The 24,920-nt window shown below is 45.5% G+C and overlaps 1 protein-coding gene across 2 annotated transcripts in view; it reads left to right on the forward strand.

Annotated features, from left to right (window-relative positions):
• The first annotated feature begins 360 nt into the window (after positions 1–360).
• LOC124596620 (ER membrane protein complex subunit 4) overlaps positions 361–24,920 on the forward strand; it is a 64,601-nt gene continuing 40,041 nt past the window's right edge. The window contains exons 1-2 of one of the 2 annotated variants that reach the window (XM_047135846.1): positions 410–510; positions 7,464–7,507. In XM_047135846.1, the coding sequence (XP_046991802.1) occupies positions 487–510; positions 7,464–7,507 (68 nt within the window). In that variant the 5' untranslated portion in view covers positions 410–486. Of the gene's footprint in view, positions 511–7,463; positions 7,508–24,920 lie in introns of both variants that reach the window. The other variant, XM_047135845.1, reaches the window with a different exon arrangement.

The following is a 24,920-nucleotide window of genomic DNA, read 5'->3' on the forward strand; positions in this document are numbered from 1 at the left end:
TGAAACGCTAAATCTGCGGCTTAGTAAATATGCGGACTATCATTGCTAGAAATACATGATAATTTTGAAATGAATAAAAAGTCCCTGGCAATAAAATAATAACACACTTGTTCACTATAAATACTTGAATACACTTGTTTACCTTAGAAGCTTATTGTCATTTTTCATTAATATATGTAAATAACGAGAATGAAGTTGACAGGTTCTCCCTTTCAAAGAATAAAAAGGGAGCAATAACTTTCAAAACTGGAATGAATGTACCAACTGGAGATATAATGACTTGTGTAATTCGTTTGCTGAAATGGCTACCGCCAGGGTGCCTATTTCTGCTGGGGCTAGACGCCTGTGACGGTCACAGACAACGAACGCATGCTGTTTAGTCAGGTGAATCTCTGACGAGCGTGTTTGTTAATTTTTTGTTGGCAGTTGAATGGTACAGCTGACAGGAGGTATGGCTACTGCACGAGTTAACCATAGAAAATATAAATGGGCTTTGGACACTGGTTCCAGGTAATTTCCACAGTTGTTTGTAATTACTTATTGCAACTATTGTCTTAAGCTGTGATTTTGCTTGGCAACTCTTTTGTAAGGTTGATAGTGCAAGAAGTCATTTGTTTACAGAACATAGCCGTAAAAATTATGTTAAATGGGGTTAATGGTGGAGAAAAAGTTTTAATGCAACCTACATAAGAAGGAAAAAGGAAAATTTATTTAGGCTCTGGACTGCAATATACTGAACACAATTGAGAAATTCGTTTTTATCAGTGATTTATTTCTATATGACTGTAACAGTATAAGTACTGTTGCATAAATAGCAAATTCATGTGACATGTTTGAAAATTTAGTCCTGCAGGAATAACTGTTTTATACCCTTATTGAACATCTAAATACAGTAAGTAGATACACAATAAAATCGGGGGAAGATAACTTATGCTTTGTGTTTAATAATCTGCGGACTTCTAGACAGTGAAGAATTGTTAGGTCGCTGAGGTAACAAACAACACAGTTGACTTACCTGTGATAGTGCATGTGCTGCATCAATGAGAACAGCGTTCGTTCCACAGTGCAACAAACACCTTTAACATTTACAATGTCGTTAGCTGTCATATTTAGTCTTGTTGCTATTGCAGCTCACAAGCATCTTTGTATTGTAGTGTTTGTTTACAACACTACACCATAGCAATTCGTAATGGAATCTAGGGACTATGTCAAGTTTTCTCTCCCCAAAGCACAACTTTGGTTAGCTAGTTTTGTTACTTTGTCGCACAGGTAATGGTGTTTATAACTAAACTTTCTTTAGAACGTTAAAGGTGTTACTGTTAGGCCTATTAAGAATTGTGTTAAACAGCTTTTTAACTACTTGACTTTTTCTACTGTAGTACAGGGTGTTGCATATGTTAATACTCACTTTTTGAAGTACTACAAATAATTCAAATAAAGTGATGAAGAATATGATTCACACATTTATTATGAACGCAAATTATTGTTAAGGCTCTCCTAACAGTAATATGGGTCAAGTGTTAGTCTGTTCTGGTATTCCAAGTATTATCTGATATTTATATATTGTGACGTAAGTTGCCACACAAGTTCATCTTATTCATTCTAAAGTTATTTTTCTTCGTCCTATAGAATATAAAAATTAACGACACAATTTTGCAGTGAAGTTATTGGACATTTAAAGGAACTGATAATGCAAGAATTTGTTACAGTTAATCTTGTTAAATTGTTTATAGTTACAGATCATTTTTGTTGATGGTTCCTCAAACATCTTGAAAATTGCTATGACTTGGATGGTTATCTTTGAAAACAACTCCTGTTTGTAGTTTGCTCGCTCACGAACAGAAAATTGTTTCTGCTGCACTCTCTAAAATAGCAAACTGGAAAATGTGAATTAATGAGGGAAAAAGTCAAGAGACTGAGATTTCACCTACTGTCAGGGATATTGCACGGTGTCACTGTTTTCCATTCTATGAGTGCTGCTTTGTGACGTCTGTAATTGTATATCTGTAATTGTATATCTGTAATTGTATATCTGTAATTGTATATCTGTAATTGTATATCTGTAATTGTATATCTGTAATTGTATATCTGTAATTGTATATCTGTAATTGTATATCTGTAATTGTATATTTCTGTGGGTGGCAACAATTAGGAATTAACAATCATTTTATAAAATTTAAATCCATTTATTGAAATTTTCATAGTTTACTAATTATTTGAGGTTGCTCACAATTCTAGAGGCCCTTCACAAGATACGAGGATTCAGCATTCAGCTTCATGATGTTAGTAATAGTTGTAGAAGTTGCAACACAGGAAAATTATTTTTGGTCGGTATAGATAAAGGTGTCTTTAATGTTTTCACTTAGCCTGTGTGAGGAGGCGAGTCTGAAGGTGGATAAAGTAATGTAGTTATAATTTTATACCCATCCCTGAGTATTGACCAAGCAATCTCACATGCAGCTTCAATTTCCGTCTTGTCGACTTCGACATTTCTCATGAGCCTATCATTTTGGTACTTGCTTAAATTTTCCCCAAAAATGTAACTATCAGCTTCAGGTTTTAACCAGCTTCCGTGTACCTAGTATTGTGTGAGCTTCACCTCCTTTTAGGAGCATCTGAAACTCCAACACTATGTTTCGAATGCTTCACAGATAACTACTAAAAGTTTGATACTTTTAGCTTGGGAGGGGAGGAGGGGGAGGAGGAGGCATTTCTTTTTAACTTACACTGATACCTCTGGGCCTCATCCAGCTTTTATCATCTGGACTGGATGGAGAGTTATCTAGTCTTACCAATAGCATAGTCAATCATACTTTGGAGCTCAAGTTGCTTAATTTACTATTCTCATGTTTGTTTCAAACTCATTTGAAAGTTGCTGGTTCTGCTGCAGTAGAAGATTGCATTAAGGATGACCTTGGTGAGGAATGACTTTGCGTTGTCCTACTGCTCTCTGCAAAGATAAATGCAGTTGTAGTTACTCTGCACATGGCACTTTGGTTTGAAGGGGCCATTAGAAAAATGTTGTAACCCGCAATTTAACATAGATTAGTCTTCTCTTATTACCCGTTGTGTTTGTGAGTGCATCAAATCGTAGCACCTAGTAATTTTCTATGTGCCATTAGAAAGCATCGTCATCATCATCAGGATTTCCTCCCAGCGAGCCGGGTAGTAACTTTTTTTGTGAACGATATGCCTCCATTGGTTTCTGTCCTGATATAGCTTTTTCCTCTCCACTACATCCCCTTTTACTCCTCTCCTCTTGAGATTTTCCTTAACCTGGTCTGTCCATCTCTTTCTAGGCAGCCCAATTGGTCTTCTTCCTGGTACCTCCATCTCCAAGTACTGGCCTGGAGTTAGTTGGGTGCATTGGCTTCACATGACCGAACTACTTCAATCTCAAAGCACTCACCCTCTCCTCTGCAGTCAATGTCACTTAAAAGTCTCTCCTTACATAATCATTCCTGACTCTCTCTCTGTCTTCTAGTTTTTGTGTGGAGCTGACCTAATGAACTCCATTTCAAGTGCTTGTATTTGACTCTCTTATTTATGACACAGGCCTGTGGACAATAGGCTTACATCATGATTGGCAGGAGATAAGTTGTATACATGGTCTGTTTGGCTCTTTGAGGGACTTCCTTGTCCCAGATTAGATTTCATATTTGGTGGAAGACGCTAGATCCTTTTGTTATTCTGTTTGACTTCTAGTTTGGAACTTCTGTCCCATTATGTGATGCTACTCGGATAATTGAAGCTTTTCACACATTCAACTTTCTCCCCCTCCAGCATGATGTGACAAGGTGTGGGTGTCCTGCTTATCTACATTGCCACTGTCTTGTTTCTACTCATAGTTAACTTGAAATTTTTAAATTTTGTGTTCCATTAAGCTAGTATCCTCTGAACCTCCATTTCCGTCTCCCCAAGTGGTGATGTCATCAGAAAAAACAAAAGCGTTGAGATCTTAAGTTTCTTCTTCCTTGATTTCTTTCATGATGGTGTCCACAAGTGTAATGAAGAGTAAAGGGGAAAGCGAACTGCCTTGCTGAACACCTCTCTTTGTCTTAAACCATTTTGATCTTCCACCTCCTACTTGTGCACTGCTCTCACAACCATCATACAGCATCTGGACTTTTTGAATTAATGAATCAGGATCATTGTTTTCTCAAGCATTCCAATATGTTACCCCTTGGTACACTGTAATATGCTTTTTCCAAATCCACGAATACTACTATAAAGTCCTTTCTTTTTTCCCAATATTTCTCCATTAACTGATGGAGGGAGAAAATGAGATCTATTGTTCCCCTATTACTTTTGAACCCATGCTGTTGTTCGTCTAATTGGTGTTCTAGAATTTTCCACAATCTTTTTTCTATGACCTTTTCCATTATCTTGTGGTAGTGTGATAAACAGTGTGACTCCTCGGTAGTTGGTGCATTTCTTTCTATTACCTTTCTTGAACAATGGTATTATAATTCCTGTTTTTCCATTTGTCCGGCACTTTTTCTTTCCATATCACTCCCAGCACCCAGTGTAGTCATTGTATTCCATGGATTCCTGCGACTTTAATCATATCCACTGTCAGCTCATCTACATCTACCCCAGCTGCCTTCCCACTTTCCATCTGTTTCAGGGAATTCTCAGTTTCTAACCAAGAGATTGGATGCTGCTCTTCCTCTAATTCAATGACTTCAGTGTCACTTTCTTGTGAACCTTCCCCATTCAGTAAGATTCAAAATAATTCATCTCTTTTCTGATACTGTCCATGTCTCTGATAATATCCACATCCTCTGTTTCAGTTGCTTTTATGTCTTCTCTATCATATCTTTTACTTTTCAATAACCCATATAGCAGTTTTTGGCACCCTTTGCTATCCTGCTCTAGTTTCTGGCTGAATATTTCCCAGCTCTTCTCCTTTTCTTCTTTCACAATTTTCTTTGCTTGGAGTTTCTTCTGTCGGTATTCCTTCTCCAGTGTTGTCACTTTGTGTTCATCTTCTGGTACCAGCCCCTGGTTCTGATTTCTTTTTTCAAACTCCATGTTTTTCTTTATCGTATTAAGTTTTTTAATTGCATCTTTTACTCTATCATTCTACCAGCTGGTTTCTTTGTCTTTCACTTTACCCTTTGTTTTGCCACATATGTGCACAGCACAGTTAAATATTGATGTTTTAAATAGGCTCCACTCCTCTACACTACCCCTTTCAGTTTTTGGCAATTTTTGTGCTACTAGATTTTGGAAACTTTTCTTGTTTTCTTCATCTTTCTGCTCCCACTCCTAAATTTTTGAAATTCTTTGTACAGCATTCAAACTTTCCATATAATTTAGCTCAGCTACTAGTAACCTGTGGTCGCTATCAAAGTGCTCACTTGGTATGACTTTAGTGTCCCTTACTTTTCCTCCAATTAATTTGTCCGTTAATATATTGTCTATAACAACCAAAATCTTATGGCTATTGTGTTTCTTGAAAAATGATTCTTCACTAAAAGATGACTCCTTATGCACAGATTTAGAGTTTCTTCACCCTCAACATTTCGTCTTCCGTATCCAAAATGGCCCAGCACCTCCTCATATTCATTTCTAGCCATGCCGATCTGAGCATTCAGATCGGCAATTATCATAATGTTACCTTCTCTTACTCAGTCTTCAAGTTCTTCAAGGAATTTCATTTTTCCTTCCTCATTGCACCCTTGCTGAGGTGCATACGCTTGGGAGTATATTAAAACTATTCTTTCCCAAGTTCACTCTTGTTCTAATTCTCTTTTCACTTACAAAGCTCACCTCTGTAACTTGGCCAATGTCTTTGTGAAACACAAATCTCACTCCATTTTTTGGCACTTTATTGTGACCCTGCCAGTATAATTCGTACCCACCTCTCAGCAATTTAGTTTTTTTCCCTTCCACTTGGTCTCATTCAATCCAAGGACATGAATCTTTCTCCTTTCCATCATGTCTACAATTTCTTCAGTCTTTCCTGTCAAAGTTATTACATATAATGTTCCCACTTTCAACTTGTTTTTGTCTTTTTGTTGGGTTCTAGTTCTCTGTTCTTGTTTAGTGTATCTTCTTGCATTCCTTGATTTTTCTTAAGGCTGTGAAGAGCTGTCATTTGTTCCAGGGAAACAAGAAGTGCTGTCTACATTAGGTATTTTTAACCCGAGGCTCGTTCTTTGATTGAAAGCAATGACAACTTTTTCTCATCTGATGGCCTGCTAAGCCTAATGCATCCAAGGATTTTCTTTCAGGGTTTACTCCCTCGGCCTTTGAAGATCCCTGTTCGCCACAAGGCAGTGGTTCCACTCCTCATTTGCCCTTAGGAGGGAAAGGGTGCCTCCTCCACCAGCTGCGTCGTACAAACAAAGTTCTTCTCTGCCGTAGCTGACGTTAAGGGCTTCGCCATATCCCTGGCAAGGGGTTGATAATGGTAAGGAAAAAGGAGAGGTTTAGGATAGGATATAGGTAGGCTAATGATAGGTCATTGTGGGACACACTTCGTCTGGCTCCTCCCCTTTGGTCTGTCCGGCATGGATAACCCTGCTGTTAGCTAAGCTACTGCCGGCATAGTCCTCTGGATCCAGAGCACACAAACCACCTCGCCAGCACAGATAGTGCTACCTTAAGGCGGTGTCCCCTGAGGAGGAGAAAGCATTGTCTACTATATAAATTATTTTGTCTTATTGTATTTATGTTCTTGCCTTTGAATTTAACCAAACATATAAAAAGCAATAATTCAAAATAAACTCTTGTGGGTTAGCACTACTTGTCCATTGTGCCTTGCGTCTTACTGATTACTAAATAGAGAAACTTATAGTAATATCTCATTATCCAATATATGGTCTATAAACTTGTAAAATATTAAATACAATCAACACGTTGTGGACCTCACTTTTTAATGTTTGCAAGGCTTTGTTTACTTCTGAGCCTCGGGTGTTGAAAAAAAATTGTTGAAGTTCATAAGAAGCATTCTTCCATCATTAATCCATTGTCCTCTTGTTGCATTATGAGTGCTGGTCAATGGAAAGCCTTTGGTTTGACACTCAAGCTGACTTCCCTGTCTCTTGCGTTTTGGACTCCAAGAATGTTGCTCTGCAATCAAGAGTTGAATTTACTTTGAAAGGAACTCTGGAACTTCTGGGTTTGTGATGGCTATTTGTGATATTATTTAAAATATCAAAAAGACAGTTTTAATTTAATAGTAAAATTTTCTATAATACATGCTATAAATGTTGTTGTAAAATTAACTACACAACGTAAATATATAGTAATGTTAATTTATTTTCACCTAACACAAAAAATGTGTACAGCTTTGGGACATTGATATAATACCTTTTTATATGCTATTTTAGGTTGTCAGTGAGGTGATTTGTTTTTCTCTATACACTCCCAGCATTTTGAAGAGCATTCATAGTTTTCTTTAGAATTTCCCTTGAATTTGGATCATTGTTTGTATAGCATATTTTTTTCTTCAGTTGCATGAGGGCGGTTGCTGTTGTTCCTGCACTTTAAATACTCCGTAAGTAGTCATTGCAAGATACTAAATTTGATGAGCTGGGAGGCCATACCACCTTACAGTTATTTGATGTTACATTCCCTGAACATTTCTCATACTAACACAATGAAAGGTTTCAAGGCCAGTATCTAAATCCTTGGAGATTTTGGTATTATGGATGTTAAGGCCCTGGCCCCGGGTATGTTTCATTGTTCATACTATGTGGCGTGTCACATTGTCTTGTTGAAATCTTACTAAGTGAATGTAATTACAACATGAGTGGAATTTTGGGAGATGATTGAGCATTTTCAATTATCGCTCAAAATTTGCTGTAATTGCATGTCAATTATTGTCTTCAAAAAAATTAATCTCCCAAAAGGCCAAAGGAACCAGATGTGCTCCTTATTGTAAACCTCGCTATGTAAAGGTAACTGGTGCAGTAAATTAGAGTTTTCTTCTTCAAAGAATTTTGTTTGTGACATAAGCCCTGAGATGAAGCTGATTTCAGGTTTGGAAAAAATTGCAGTAGTTAATAATTTCCGGTAATATGTTCCTCTTACTTTGCAGTAATTGTTACTAGAGTTTTGTACTGAAGGAATGAGAGTAAATGCACGGGTAACATTCTTGTAACATTCTGCTTGAAATTCATAATGTGAGGAATTGCTGTCTGCAAGAGCATTCGTAATTACTGTAGGGCTGTTCTTTACCTTTTCATATTTTTGTGGGGATGCGGCAATCATAGATTAGCAGGATTCTTCTTCGACAAGGCTGTAGCTGTCAACCTTGTTTTAATGTATTCTAAATTTATGCTGTATCTCAGCAGTCAAATGATAATTTTAAAAGAAACACACTATAGCAAGCACATTAGGTTCACTTAATTGATGGTCTGCCATGATCATTTGACTTTGAACTGCACTACACAAAGCTGGCAATTTGAAATTGTGGTGTCAATTGTGCTATGCCGTTTATTACAGGAAATCGTCCGGGTCCATCCCTAATCTACTGAAAATTGGTTTCTTTGGAAATCACAAGACATTGCAGAGGCAGTGGCAGAACAATTAGCAGAAATTTGCGTTCACTGCCAGTTGAATTGAACTGTTCAGTATCACTGTAAGGTAATGGAAGATAGACCTTCCACTAGGCAACCATACATGGTGCTCTGTATATGAGAACTGGATATTGCTTATTACGCAGCTAGTGGAGGGTGCTGTACCCATAATTTGGTACAGTTTACTGACAGGACTTGTTAGTAAACAGCCTGTCACAATGTGCCCAGTCTTGCTCACCGACGTATCAGCCGGTTTGGCGTGTGTAAAATTTTGTCAGACTTGTGCAGCACATTCTGCTGCGGTGAAACATAGTGCCAGGGAAGATCTTTGAACCAATTTTGGTTGAATGGGCAAGGTGGTGTCTGTAAGTTTATGGATGATATTGTTCCATGCAGATACTGAGGTTTACTTCTTTGCAGTGGACTTTGAATGTAAGGGAATGGTCCATCTAGACTCCAAGGTATTTAGGAATGTCGTAGTGGAATAGCCGTTCTCCCCACCAAGTGATGTTCAGTTTTCTTTCAGTTTGCCTGTTTCCTAGATTGAATGCAGAAACTTGTATTTCTCCAGGATTTGCCTTCAATCGTACGTGGCCAGCTCTTTGAGAGCTATTGTCAGATCTGTCTTAAACTCCTCAAAGATTTTGCCTTGGGTAGCAATTGCCGTAACTTCAGCAGAAATAAATGCTCTAGCTTCATGGCTTATTGGATGGTCATTAGTGTAGATGTTATACAAGACTAGGGGCAAGACACTTCCCTGAGGGACTCCATTTTTCTGAATTCTCCACTGACTTTTCTTATATTGCCGTGTTACAAAGTAGTCTCCAATTTTGCAACAGACATTGGATAAACTGCCTGCAGCATGACAAAGTAATCTCCTGTTTTGCAAAAGACATAGGATAAAATATGTTAAGCGGTAATCCTTTGTAACTGAATACTCTTCTCCAACCAGCTTTTTGTGGCTGACATAGCATAGTCTGCTATGGTGTCAGTGAAAGCCACAAGTATGACCTGACCTCTTTCACAACTGTCTTCAATGTATTGGACCAAATTAAGGATATGTCCACAGCAAGAACTTCATGCAACAGCCTCACTGTCCTTTTATGAGGCTTTTCTCAACATATCTTAATATTATTATGAAAAGGAAAGTTGCTACTCACTATATAGTGGCGGTGCTGAGTCGCAGATAGGCACAACAAAAAGACTGTCACAAATAAAGCTTTTGGCCATTAAGGCCTTCGTCAACACACACACACACACACACACACACACACACACACACACACCTTGCGGGTCCGGGGATTAGAATAGGCCCGCGGTATTCCTGCCTGTCGTAAGAGGCGACTAAAAGGAGTCCATCCCCCTCACGGGGGTAGTTAGCGCCTGCGTCCGGAGACGGACGGTTCCACGGCCTATAATCGTGGTCTTTTTGGTTTTTCACTTCTCGTTTCTTCCTTCCTTTTGTTGGTTCCTTTCTTTGCTCTTCTCCACCTCACTGTCTTCCTTACTCTTTCCCTTGACTTCTCCTTGCCTTCTCATTGCCTTTTTCTCCTTGCCTTCTCATTGCCTTTTTCTCCTTGCCTTCTCATTGCCTTTTTCTCCTTGCCTTCTCATTGCCTTTTTCTCCTTGCCTTCTCATTGCCTTTTTCTCCTTGCCTTCTCATTGCCTTTTTCTCCTTGCCTTCTCATTGCCTTTTTCGCCTTGCCTTCTCATTGCCTTTTTCGCCTTGCCTTCTCATTGCCTTTTTCTCCTTGCCTTCTCATTGCCTTTTTCTCCTTGCCTTCTCATTGCCTTTTTCTCCTTGCCTTCTCATTGCCTTTTTCTCCTTGCCTTCTCATTGCCTTTTTCTCCTTGCCTTCTCATTGCCTTTTTCGCCTTGCCTTCTCATTGCCTTTTTCGCCTTGCCTTCTCATTGCCTTTTTCGCCTTGCCTTCTCATTGCCTTTTTCTCCTTGCCTTCTTCTCCTTGCCTTCTCTGGTCTCCGCCTCGGCGTTTGAGACAGTCTGTCCTCTTTCTCCCTCTCTCTCTTCTTTTTCCTCTTCTTCCTTCCTCCCTGTGTGTGCCTGAAGGCCGACCCACGCGTTCGCACGCGTAGCCGGTGACGGGGTAACGCGTAAGTCCCCGCCCTGGGTAGACATGTAAGGCACGCGCGTACCCCCTGGTAAAGGCCAGGCCCGGGGAGGGGTGATTGCCTGAGCTGATACCTTCTGACCATGCTGATTGGTCCCTCCGTCTGTTTCTCGGGAGGTGTGACCTGAGGTGTAAACATTCACCTAAGGCGGGAGTGCCCTCTGAGAGGGTCCCCACAAGGAAGGAGCGCGCCATCGGAGACGCTGGCAATCATGGGGGATTCCTCCGCAATGGATTCTACTCCATCTCTCTCGACTTCGACCCAAAAACGGAAACGTGACCAGCCAAGTGTGACAAAAGTACTACCACCTGCCCCACAGTTCCTCGTAGTTTCTCGATCTGAGGACGGAAAGGATTTTTCCTCTGTCAACCCTTTCGTTATTCAGAAGGGCGTAGATGCCATAGCCGGATCTGTCAAATCTTGTACCAGGTTGCGTAACGGCACCTTATTACTAGAAACTGAGAGTGCCTTTCAGGCACAAAAACTGCTTCGGGCCACCCTCCTGTACACGTTCCCTGTCCGGGTGGAGGCCCACCGAACTTTGAATTCGTCTCGTGGTGTAGTCTATACTAGCTCCCTCGACGGATTGACTGACGAAGAGCTTCAATCTTTCCTCGCTGAGCAGGGCGTGACGGCTGTCCATAGGGTCATGAAAAAGGTCAACAATGACCTTGTACCGACCCGGACACTTTTCTTGACCTTCGATAGTGTTAAGCTGCCATCGCGCATCAAGGCGGGCTACGAGGTTATTTCTGTTCGCCCTATGTCCCGACACCTACGCGCTGTTACCAGTGTCAGCGTTTCAATCACACTCGACAGTCTTGTTCCAATGCGGCTAAATGTGTCACTTGTGGCAGGGATGCCCATGAGGGTGACTGTCCACCTCCGTCTCCTCGTTGTGTGAACTGTCAGGGTGACCATGCCGCATCCTCCCGCGACTGTCCTGTCTACAAGGACGAACGATGTATCCGAGAAATTCGGATCAAAGAGAAAGTGTCCACCTCGGCTGCTCGCAAGCTATTGGCTAGTAGGAAGCCCACGCTGCTCCCAGCGGGGAAATACAGTACTGTCCTCGCCTCTCCTCGGACTACCAGGGAGGTGGCAACCCAGACATGCGATCTGACCTTCAGCACCACGGTCGTCCGTTCGGCCAGTGCTAAGATCGCGCGGTCGACGTCTCCTCTTCCTCCCATCACCCCACAGACACCAGCCTCTTCCTCAGCTTCTGCTAAGACGAAGACATCGAAGTCAGATGCACGGGCCTTCAAGAAGGAACCATCCCGTGCAGACTTCCTCCGTACCTCGACCTCCCAGTCTTCGACCGGTACTTCCACTCAACGTCCTTCCAAAAAGGCGCATAGGAAGCACAGTTCTCCTTCTCCGCCACGGCGCATTTCTTCTCCTGTGCCACCCAGCGGTTGCCGCCCCAGGCCGTCATCCGTTTCGCCTGGCCGCACCGCTGGTAGCCGTACATCTGGCCGTTCACCGGCGGAGGAAGCTCCCCCTCCCGGCCATCCTCCCGAGATGGCCGATGACCCTATAGACCCAATGGACGATGACTGTCCGCCTACTGATAGCGGCGGCAGTGCTCGCTCGAAGCCAGGCCCTAAGCGGCCTTCGAGGTGACCACTTCTCTCATCTTTCTTTTCTTACGATGGCACTTATTCACTGGAATATTCGCAGCATTCGCTCCAACCGAGAGGACTTGAAGTTGCTGCTCCGCTTGCACCGTCCGCTCGTCGTAGCCCTCCAGGAAACGAAGCTACGCCCATGCGATCAAATTGCCTTGGCACACTACACCTCTGTGCGTTTTGACCTACCCCCTGTGGTAGGTATCCCAGCTCATGGAGGGGTTATGTTGCTGGTCCGGGATGATATTTACTACGATCCCATCACGTTGCACACCGGCCTGCAGGCAGTTGCCATCCGCATTACTCTCCCCACTTTTACTTTTTCCTTTTGTACCGTTTACACTCCATCGTCATCTGCCGTTACCAGGGCAGACGTGATGCAACTTATTGCTCAGCTACCTGCACCATTTTTGTTAACTGGAGACTTCAATGCCCACCATCCCCTTTGGGGCTCTCCAGCATCCTGCCCGAGGGGCTCCTTGTTAGCAGACCTTTTCAACCAGCTCGATCTTGTCTGCCTCAATACTGGCGCCCCTACTTTTCTTTCGGACACATCTCACACCTATTCCCATTTAGACCTCTCTATATGTACTCCCCAACTTGCACGCCGGTTTGAGTGGTATGCACTTTCTGATACATATTCGAGCGACCACTTCCCGTGTGTTATCCATCTCCTGCAGCATACCTCCTCTCCGTGCTTCTCTAATTGGACCATCTCCAAGGCAGACTGGGGGCTCTTCTCTTCCAGGGCGACCTTTTAGGATCAAACCTTTACAAGCTGCGATCGTCAGGTCGCACACCTCACGGAGGTCATTCTCGCTGCTGCTGAATATTCCATCCCTCACCCTCCTTCTCCACGTCGCGTACCGGTCCCCTGGTGGACCGCAGCATGTAGAGACGCTTTACGTGCTCGTCGACGTGCTTTACGCACATTTAAACGCCACCCTACAGTGGCGAATTGTACCAATTATAAACGATTACGTGCTCAGTGTCGTCGTATTATCAAAGAAAGCAAGACAGCCAGCTGGGCTGCTTTCACAAGCACCTTCAACAGTTTTACTCCTTCTGTTGTCTGGGGTAGCCTGCGCCGGCTATCTGGCACTAAGGTCCACTCACCAGTTTCTGGCTTGAAGGTCGCGAATGACATCCTTGTGGCCCCTGAGGCTGTCTCCAATGCCTTCGGCCGCTTTTTCGCAGAGGTTTCGAGCTCCGCTCATTACCACCCTGCCTTCCTCCCCCGCAAACAGGCAGAGGAGGCTAGGCCACCTAACTTCCGCTCCTCGAATTGTGAAAGTTATAATGCCCCATTCACCATGCGGGAACTCGAAAACGCACTTGGCCGATCTCGGTCCTCCGCTCCAGGGCCAGATTCTATTCATATTCAGATGCTGAAGAACCTTTCTCCTGCGGGTAAAGGTTTTCTTCTTCGTACATACAATCGCATCTGGATTGAGGGACATGTTCCCGCATGCTGGCGCGAGTCTATTGTTGTCCCGATTCCTAAGCCGGGGAAGGACAAGCACTTGCCTTCCAGTTATCGACCTATCTCGCTTACCAGCTGTGTCTGTAAAGTGATGGAGCGAATGGTTAACTCTCGATTGGTTTGGCTGCTCGAGTCTCGACGCCTACTTACCAATGTACAATGTGGATTTCGTAGGCGCCGCTCTGCTGTTGACCATCTGGTTACCTTGTCGACCTTCATTATGAATAACTTCTTGCGGAAGCGCCCGACCGCGGCTGTGTTCTTTGATTTGGAGAAGGCTTACGACACCTGTTGGAGGGCGGGCATTCTCCGCACCATGCATACATGGGGCCTTCGCGGTCGCCTCCCTCTTTTTATTCGTTCCTTTTTAATGGATCGACAGTTCAGGGTACGTGTGGGTTCTGTCCCGTCCGACACCTTTCGCCAGGAGAATGGGGTGCCACAGGGCTCAGTTTTGAGCGTCGCTCTCTTCGCCATCGCGATCAATCCAATAATGGATTGCCTCCCAGCTGATGTCTCAGGCTCCCTTTTCGTGGACGATTTTACCATCTATTGCAGCGCGCAGTGTACACATGTCCTGGAGCGCTGTCTTCAGCGTTCTCTTGACCGTCTTTACTCCTGGAGTGTCGCCAATGGCTTCCGTTTTTCTGCCGAGAAGACGGTCTGTATTAACTTCTGGCGCTACAATGAGTTTCTCCCACCGTCCTTACGACTCGGTCCCGTTGCTCTCCCAATCGTGGAGACAACCAAATTTTTAGGCCTTACATTTGACAGGAAACTTAGCTGGTCTCCACATGTCATATCTGGCCGCCCGTTGTACCCGTTCTTTAAATGTCCTCCGTGTTCTCAGTGGTATGTCGTGGGGAGCGGATCGAACCGTCCTACTTCGTCTATATCGGTCGATCGTCCGCTCCAAGCTGGATTATGGGAGCTTCGTATACTCCTCTGCACGGCCATCCATCTTACGCCGCCTCAACTCCATACAACATCGGGGTTTACGACTTGCGATCGGAGCATTTTATACCAGTCCCATAGAGAGTCTTCATGCTGACGCTGGCGAATTGCCACTCACCTACCGGCGCGATATACTGCTTTGTCGGTATGCCTGTCGGCTACTGTCAATGCCCGACCATCCGTCTTATCGTTCCTTTTTTGACGACTCTCTTGACCGTCAATACGGGTTGTATGTCACTGCCTTGCTACCCCCTGGAGTTCGCTTTCGTCGCCTCCTTCAGCGCCTTAATTTTTCACTCCCTGCAACCTTTCGAGTGGGCGAGAGCCGCACGCCACCTTGGCTCCAGGCTCAGGTCCGCGTTCACCTTGACCTCAGCTCGCTCCCAAAAGAGGTCACCCCCGGTTCGGTCTACCACTCCCGTTTTTTGGAACTTCGTTCGAAGTTCATCAACATGACTTTCATTTATACAGATGGCTCTAAGACCAATGACGGGGTCGGGTGTTCCTTTATTGTCGAGGCACAAAGTTTCAAATACCGGCTCCATGGCCATTGTTCGGTCTTCACAGCTGAGCTCTTTGCCCTCTACCAGGCTGTTCTTTACATCTGCCGCCACCGACATTCTGCTTATGTCATCTGCTCAGATTCCCTGAGCGCCATCCAGAGCCTCAGTGATCCGTACCCGGTTCACCCTTTCGTACACCGGATCCAACGCTCTCTTCAGCAGCTTGTGGACGTCGGTTCTCCAGTTAGCTTTATGTGGGTTCCTGGCCATGTCGGTATCCCTGGGTACGAAGCTGCGGATGCCGCGGCCAAGGCTGCGGTCCTCCAGCCTCGGACAGCTTCTTGTTGTGTCCCTTCGTCCGATTTTAGCAGGGTCATTTGTCGGCGCATCTTATCGCTGTGGCATGCCGATTGGGCTGCACTTACCGACAACAAGCTTCGGGCCTTAAAACCTCTTCCCGTGGCTTGGACGTCCTCCTCACGCCCTTTTCGGCGGGAGGAGGTCGTTTTAGCCCGGTTAAGAATTGGACACTGCCGGTTCAGCCATCGCCATCTGCTGACGGCTGCGCCGGCGCCGTTCTGCCCATGTGGGCACTTGCTGACGGTTAGACACATTTTAATGTCCTGTCCAGATCTTAACACACTGCGCCTCGATCTTAACCTGCCAAATACTTTCGATGCCATTTTAGCGGATGACCCACGAGCAGCTGCTCGTGTTCTTCGTTTTATCAATTTGACAAACCTCGCTAAGGACATTTGATGATGCTGTTTTTTAATCCTATGCCTGTCAGTCTGTCTTTTATCGTGTTTTCCCTTTTAGTTGTTGTGGTCAACTTGTGCCTCGCGGTGCATTCTTAGAGTAGTCAGGGCGCTAATGACCATTGAAGTTGTGCGCCCTAAAACCACAAAAACACACACACACACACACACACACACACACACACACACACACACACACACACACACACACGCGCGTGCACACACGCAAATGCAACTCACACACACAACTGCAATCACACAGCGAGCAGCAGCACCAGTGCTTGGTGGCAGCGTCAACTGAGTCAGAGTAAGGAGGAGGCGGGGAGGGGGACTGATACTATGGTGGGGGAGGCAGACAGTGAATTGCTGCAGGCTATATGGAGGGTAGGGGAGAGGTGGGGAGGGAAGTAGTGGAAAAGAAGAGAAATAAAAAGACTATGTGTGGTGGAGGAATGATGGCTGTGTAGTGCTGGAATGGGAACAGGGAAGGGGCTGGATGGGTGAGGACAATGGCTATCAAAGTTTGAGGCCAGGAGGGTTATGGGAATGTAGGATGTATTGCAGGGAAAGTTTCCACCAGCACAGTTCTGAAAAGCTGGTGGTGGCGGGAAGGATCCATATGGCACAGGGTGTGAAGCAGTCATTGAAATGAAGGATGTCATGTTTGGCAGTGTGTTCAGCAACAGTGTGGTCCACTTGTTTCTTGGCCACAGTTTGTTGGTGGCCATTCATGCAGACAAGACAGCTTGTGGGTTGTCATGCCCCCATAGAATGCAGCACAGTGGTTGCAGCTTAGGTTGTAGATCACATGACTGGTTTCACAGTTACCCCTGCCTTTGATAGGATAGGTGATGTTTGTGACTGGACTTGAGTAGGTGGTGGTGGTGGTGGTGGTGGTGGTGGTGGTGGTGGTAGGATGTATGGGACAGGTCTTCCATCTAGATTTAGAAAGGGATATGAGCGATGAGGTAAAGGGTTGGGAGCAGGCATTGTGTAGGATGGATTAGTATATTGTGTAGGTTCGGTGGATGGCGGAATACCACTGGGAGGGGTGGGAAGGACAGTGGGCAGGACATTTCTCATTTCAGGGTACAACAATAGGTAGTCAAAACCAGTTGCTCCAGTACCGAGTCACAGCGGGGAATGCTCCTCTGTGGCCAGACAGTGGGACTTTGAGGGGGGGGGCGGGGGGGGGGGGGGGAGGAGACTGGAAAGTTAAGGCACAGGAGATTTGTTTTGTACAATGTTGGGAGGACAATTGCAGTCTCTGAAGGCTTCAGTGAGATCCTTGGTGTATTTCGAGAGGGACAACTCGTCAATGCAAATGCAATGACCATGGGTGGCTAGGCTGTACGGAAGGGATTCTTCGTATGGAATGGCTGGCAGCTGTCAAAGTGTAGGTATTGCTAGTGGTTAGTAGGTTTGATATGGATGGAGGTAATGATGCAACCATCTCAGAGGTGGAGGTCAACATCTAGGAAGGTGGCTTGTTGGGTTGAGTAGGACCAGGTGAAGCAAATTGGGGTTGAAGTGAGGTTCTGGAGGAATGTGGGTAGGGTGTCCTCACTCTCGATCCAGATGGCAAAGATGTTATCAGTGAATCTGAACCAGGTGAGGGGTTTAAGATTCTGGATTTTTAGGAAGGATTCCTCTAGGTGGCCCATGAGTAGGATGGTGCCATCTGGATGCCCATAGCTGTACCCTGGATCTGTTTGTTTCCTTTTCATAATATTGTTACATTCCATTCGGGATTTTCCAGTGTTTTGATCATATCATAATATTCAATTTAGAATCTGTCTTTCCTGTACCTCATACAGATGGCAGAGATGTACAACTGGACAAAAGTTTCTTGCTTCCTTTGGCTCTTTCCCAGGCTTTAGAAGTGCTAATACTTTGTCTTTGCACCAGATCTTAGGAACGCAGTTTTGAAACACAAGTGTTCATAAGATGTAATGCCCACTGTATTGTAGCAGGTCCAAACATTTTAATTTACTCTGTTCATAGTTCATCTAAGCCTGCGACGTTATTGTTTTTCATGTACTTGAATAATGTATCCAGTTTTTTGAAAGTGAAAGGAGTGCAGAGGGAGTCTCGCATCACGCTTCCTAATAAATTTGGAGTTTTTACATCTTCGTTTTTTCTTACCATTCAGAAGTAACTGATGGACAGTTAGGTCAGGAGTTACCTTAGAGACATCAGGAGGAGCAGTGGTTGAATCATTGTTGAGGGTCTTCAATAATTTCCATGCTTTTTGGCTGTTCTGTTTCATATCTAGATTTGATACTAGATCATAGAATTTTTACTTCTGGAAGCTGATACAGTTTGCAGGAGGTCTTCGCCTGTTCGGATTGTTTCCTCACAGGATAGGTCATCATCAAACATCTGTTCGGATCTCTTGAAGAGTGTCTTGGAATCCTCATTAAGTCCTGGGATATAGTTCTTTCTGCATCCTCTTGAGATATATTTGTGTGAGATGACTTTATCTGATTTAACAAATTCATCATACATCTCCTGAGATGGGCAGAGTTTTAGAACTTGTGTGAAATTCTTTCATTGCACTTAAATTGCAGTTAAATTGTCTGGCTTCACAATTGCTTCAACAGAACAAATAATAGGTCAATTCTGCATGCACGGTATTGGCTTATCAACATGGTTGAAGGATGGTGGCATCTTTGGGTTATAGATTAACATCAAACCCATCCGTTCAGTCCAGTCTTCTAGTTATTCTGTATTTGTATCAGTTTCCTTGTAGCCTCATGATGTACTGTGGAGTCTCTTGAATTAACAGAAAAATCACAGGCTGCTTGTTTGCAAAAATTAGACAATAAAACTTAATCAGATGAAATGCTTTCAATATTAACTGATGCTATTCTAAGAGCTGGCATGGAAAAATGTTGTTGTCCTTTTTGGTCGTGGTGGTGGAAGAATCTGTTGCTATGATTCCTCCTAACATTTAGCATTGTACACCTGATCATCTGAAATCTCATTTTGCTCATTGAGAATAATGTTCCTTGTGCGATCTTCATAGAGGCTCCTTCCTTTGTATCCTGTAAATCTTACACAACCTAAAGTTTGAGGAAAATAATAATTTTTTTTTCATCATAAAGAAATGTCATACACCCTGTATAGACACATTATTCAATACAGAATGTGTGACATTTCTCGATACACAAGGGGGGTTGGGATTGGGTAGTATCTGTTTGCCCCAGCAGTGATCCTAATGTTGCTGGGAAATAATGTGCAGCTGATAAATTAACACCTTTTACTTCACTTGGAATTTTAGACTCTAGTATGTGCCAGAAACTGCAGTGTTTGAACATGTAAGAAAAGTACATATTCCTGTCCCCTTTCCTTGACTATCCTCACAATTCCTGCCAACCCCCCCCTTCACTTAATCCTCATGCGATCATCTTGGCACAATGCCTCACTCACTGCCAATACATCTGACCAAAAGCAAACATTGAACTTTACTTCTCTCAGTTCATACTGCCATCCAAGTCGGTGATTTCTTGGCAGAATGTCTACCAGCTGCCAGACATTTCCTCTTACAAGTCTTGTTATAGTGATTCCATCCTAGAAGTCCATCACAAGCTCCAATCTTCCTAAGCCCATCCCTGATCCTATGCTGCACATCCATCTCCTTCATCACACAAACCACCTACAGCACACCCACCTTCTGTATGTTTCCTAAAACCGAAAATGTATTCACCCTGAACACCACATTGTATCTGTTTACTGTGCACCCACTGAAAGGATCTCTCTCTAGTTGGCTAACTCGTATAACTCACAGTTCTCAGTTTATATATAAAGGACACTAGCCACTTCCTTCATTTCCTCCCCAGTGTTAGACCCCCATTAACCCCTAGGTTTTGGTTTGTCACTGTTCATGCCACGTCTGTATTCACTTAACACCTCCCATGCTCATAGCCTTGCTGCCATTAAACAGTACCTCTTCCAATTTTCTGCTGTCTGTAAACACACCACCTCATTCTTTATAGGTATGACAACGTATATTCTCACGCACAACTATTTCTCTGTAGAAGGGAAGAAATGCAAATCAACAGTATGGTCCTGGGCACCCTCATGTATGAACCTGTTCACGAGCCACCAAGCAGAATCCTTTCTAGCCATCCAGGATTCTGTTGGCTGCTTCAGGTTCATTGGCTATATCTTCTTCATTTGTGTCAGTCATTCCTCTTCTTTTCTCCTATCCATTTTACTAGGTCCCTTCAGTTCAGTGTGCCACCTTCTTGGACATTACCCCCCACCCCCACCCACACACACAGACTTTCGTAATAGCTCCATAAAAACCTCCATCCCCTCCCCCCACCCCTGCGGGTCCAGGGATTAGAATAGGCCCGAACTATTCTTGCCTGTCATAACAGGCACCTAAAAGGAGTCTCTCACATTTTGGCCTTTGTGATGGTCCTCTGTAGGGTTTGACCTCCTGTTTTCAAAATTTTCCTGAAGAGTGAGCCAGTTGGGGAAGGGTGCCTTACATGGTGCATCATGTCCATCGTGCATTGAGATCTTTAGCCCACTTTCTCGTTGTCGCATTGCAGTCCAGCTCATTCTTCATTTCTTGGGTGAAGACACCTTCGTGGGTGTGTATTGCACTATGCAGTGTCGCTTTCTACGCCGACGATGACCCTGGACTTCTTTGCACTAAATATCTAGCACAGTAGCCAGTCCGTTGTGGTGGGGCTGCCGTGTACCCTGTTGGTTGTAGTCCCCTGACAACACAGGGATTGCTTTGCTGATGCCTGTGCCATTAACTCCCCATGTATGCCAATGAGTAGATGCCCATCACCCTGGGGCATCTGGACCCTCGGCAAAGGCCATCCTGCTAAGTGGCTTTTGATGCAGCTGAGTGACACCCGTGGGGAGGGCCCCTCGTTGGAGTGGGTGGCATCATGGCGAATGACATGCAGTGAAGCTTACTGCGTCATCACTTGCTGGTGATCAGACACCAGCAGTCCTAAGCATTCCAAGTCTCAGTACAATGCAAGAGGAATGCCAGGGTGATGATGGCAGTGAACCTTATTCACCCCAGTACCTCGTATGTACAAGAACTGATGGGGACTCCTCTGGGTCAGTCTTGATAAAAACAGTATCCTCTGCTCAGTAACGGGTGTTACTCACTTGTAACAAGTTGGGGATGTTTCTGTTACCATCACACCACATAAGAGCTTAAATATGTATCAGGGTATCATATTCCGCAGGGATCTTCTTTTGCAGTCTGACAATGAGCTGCACACCAATTTAGAGCAGTGAGGTGTTCATTTCGTGCGGCGCATCCATTGGGGTCAGAGGGATAATAAGATTGCCACCGATGCTTTCATCTTGGTCTTTGAGGACGACACCTTACCCGAGAAGGTCAAGGTGATGGTCTACCGCTGTGATGTCAAGTCATATATCCCTCCCCCGATGCGGTGCTTCAAGTGTGGGAAGTTAGGCCATACGTCTTTCCGCTGTACTTCCAGCGTCACATGTAAAGTTTGTGGACGTCCGTCACATCCCAATAATCTATGTGCCCCGCCTCCCATCTATGTCAGCTGCAGTGAGCATCATTCATCTTGCTCGTCTAGACTGCAGGATTTTACAGAAAGAGAGGATAATCATGGAATACAAGACCCTAGACTGACTGACCTACACTGAGGCTAAGAGAAAATGTGAGTGCCTACATCCTGTGGCTATGGCCACCTCATACCCCACCGCTATGAAAACTGTTGTAGCCCCATCAGTTCTGCGAATTCCAGTCGGCTCTCAGAGCCAGAAGGCTACTCCTGCTCCCGTGATGGTGGTGGTGTGGGGGGGGGGGGGGAGATTGCCTCCCTGTTGCTCCCACACCACCTACTTCAGGAGCACTGCCCCCCAACCATAGGGGACACCAGTCCCCATCTCCCAGCCGGAGAAGTGTAAGTCTTCTTCGGCTCCTCTTGCCAGGAAGGGATCCTTTGGCTCACTTTCTTCCCAAGTTTCGGCTAGTGGGAAAGATGATGCCCACCAGTGACTGAAGTGCCCAAAAGCAGCTGGTCGTAGGGCTTCACAATCCTCCTCCCCCCAGGGGGTCCGCAACTCTTTTGTGGATATGTGCGTGGCGAGAATGGGGCCCCGAGCCATTGCAGCCTTCTTTCTCTCCTGGGCTGCATTTCCTTTCCCTTCCCCTCCTTTCCCCTCCATGCTCCTTTCCCCTCGCCGTCTCCTCTCCATCTATTGGTGTCCTTGCTTATGTTGGCCCCCGCTATCCTCCTGGTTCTGTTGGTTTTACACTCCGGCTTTGTTGCGTAATCATCTCCTCCTTTTGGCGTTCCTTGGTCCCCCTCTGGGGTTTGACCTCCATTACAAAATTTCTCCTCCGTAGTGTGAGCCATTTGGGGAAGAGCACTTTACCTAGTGTCTCCGATGTGCGCCCTCTTAGTACATTCCACCTTTTCTTTCACGTCGTTGTCTGATGCTAGGGTGCATAGCCAGCACGGTAGCCAGCCCGTGTGGTGGGGTCGTTATGTACCCTTTTGGTTGAGCCCCCTGAACACACAGGGATCACACTTCTGATACCTGAGCTGTGACCACCTCATGCATGCCTTGGAGTGGTTGCTCGTCATCCTGGAGCATCGGGACTCCCGGCAATGGCCGCCGTGCCAGACGGCCCTTGCTGTGGCTGGGTGGCGACCGTGAGGAGAGCCCCTGATCGGAGTGGGTGGTATCAGGGTGGACGTTATGCAGGTGAAACGCATACGGGTCCAAAACTCTGGCCGTTCTTCTGCGGCCGTCTCTCCGTGTGGAACTGATTCCTCAAGTGCTGCTTCTCTTGCCCCTTCGGCCTTCCCTTCCATGGCTACCCCCTGGGAAGAGGGTCAGGCCCGTCGTCTAGGGGCAAAACCTTTCCCCCGTTATCTAGTTTGCACCAGGACTGATGGAGATACTTTCACCAGTGTCAAACCTTTATTCTTTGTGGAACACATTTAAGACGAGTTTGGCGAAGTGGACTCCCTGAGCAAGATGTGGTCGGGTTCGTTGCTGATAAAAACTGCTTCAGCTGCCCAATCTGCGGCCCTTCGTACCGGTACCCATCTTGGCACAATTCCTGTGTCCATTACCCCTCACCAGTCTCTAAATATGGTACAAGGTGTGATTTTTCACAGGACCTCATCCTTCAAACTGATGAGGAACTTCGGGACAATCTCGGACGGCGGAGTGTTCACTTTGTTCGGCGTGTTCACAAGGGTCGTAAAGATAATCGTATTGATACTGGCGCCTTTATCCTGGCCTTTGAAGGGGATACCCTGCCTGAGAAAGTTAAGATTATGGTCTATCGCTGTGATGTGAAGCTGTACATCCCTCCTCCTATGAGGTGTTTTAAGTGCTTGCGTTTTGGCCACATGTCTTCTCGCTGTTCCCAGGCCCCTCTCTGTTGTGACTGTGGACGTCCACTCCATGAGGGGAGTCCCTGTGTTCCCCCTCCTGTATGTGTAAATTGTCATGGTAGTCATTCTCCACGTTCACCAGATTGCCCAGTATATAAGAAAGAAAAAAAGGTACAGGAGTATAAGTCCCTCGATCGTTTAACCTACACAGAGGCCCGTAAGAAATATGCATGACTGCACCCTGTGTCCATGACATCTAGTTACGCCTTGGTTACATCTTCACCCCTTCCTCCCCCTTCCTTACCCCCATCCCAGACCCCTCTCCTCCCCCCCTCCCTTGCGGCTCCCACACCTTCTCCTATGGGCGCTGCTCCCCCTTCCCAGCCGGAGAAGTGTCCCACTCCTTCGGCGTCTGCCGGTCAAGGGCGCCTCTCCCGGGATGCCCCTTCCCAGCACCTTCCAGGTCAAAGGTCTGCTGCTGCACGACGACCGCGAGAGCCGCGGTCTGTCGGCCCCCAGGTCGCCTGGTCTCTTTCTGTTCCTGATCTTGCTGCAGCTGGCTCCTTTATGCCACACAGCCCTCCTCGATCTCAGCCTGAAAAGAAGAAGAAACATAAGTCCCGGGACAAAGAGCCTCTGGTGTCACCGGAGGTCCCTTCCCCGACTTCACAACCGGATTCTGATCTGTCGTTTATGGATGTCGCCCCCTCCTTGTCGGTGACGGGTGGGGACCTGGCGGTACGACTGGATTTAGCGTGTTCAGCCCTCATTTAAACCATCGTTCTGTGGTTCTCCAATGGAATTGTAATGGATACTATAGTCACCTTCCGGAATTGAAATCCCTTCTTTCGTCCTACTCTGCAGCTTGTGTGGTTCTCCAGGAATATCATTTTACTGATGCTCACTCACCGACCCTCCGTGGGTTCCGTGTTTTCTGTCGAAATCGGGTCGGACCCTTGCGGGCTTCTGGTGGCGTTTGTACATTGGTCCGTACAGACATTGCTAGCACGTGGATTCCTCTCCAAACTACATTGGAAGCGGTTGCTGTTAGGGTCCACTTAGACTCTGCAGTCACAGTTTGCAATCTTTATCTCCCTCCTGACAGGACTCTTACACCTGCTGCCTTAACCACCCTTCTTCAGCAACTTCCTCCTCCCTTCCTCCTCCTTGGGGATTTTAATGCTCATCATCCTTTGTGGGGCAGTGCCTTCCCATCTAGACGAGGTCTTCTTATAGACCAATTTATTGCAGACCACGACCTGTGCCTTCTTAATGATGGCTCCCCTACTCATTTCAGTGCTGGTCATGGTACCTTTTCTGCCATTGATCTTTCTCTTTCTTCTCCCTCTCTCCTCCCTTCATTACACTGGTCGCCACACGACGACCTTTGTGATAGTGACCATTTCCCGTTGATTATCACGCTCCCTTCCTGCTCCCCGATGGAGAGGTTACCTCGTTGGTCTTTCCACCGCGCCGATTGGCCTCTATATACTGCACAGGTCGAGTTTTCTCCCTCTTTGTCGGGTTGTATTGATGACGTCCTACGTGACGTGTCTGACGC

The sequence above is a fragment of the Schistocerca americana genome, chromosome 2, assembly GCF_021461395.2.
Source record: "Schistocerca americana isolate TAMUIC-IGC-003095 chromosome 2, iqSchAmer2.1, whole genome shotgun sequence".
Lineage (NCBI taxonomy): Eukaryota > Metazoa > Arthropoda > Insecta > Orthoptera > Acrididae > Schistocerca > Schistocerca americana.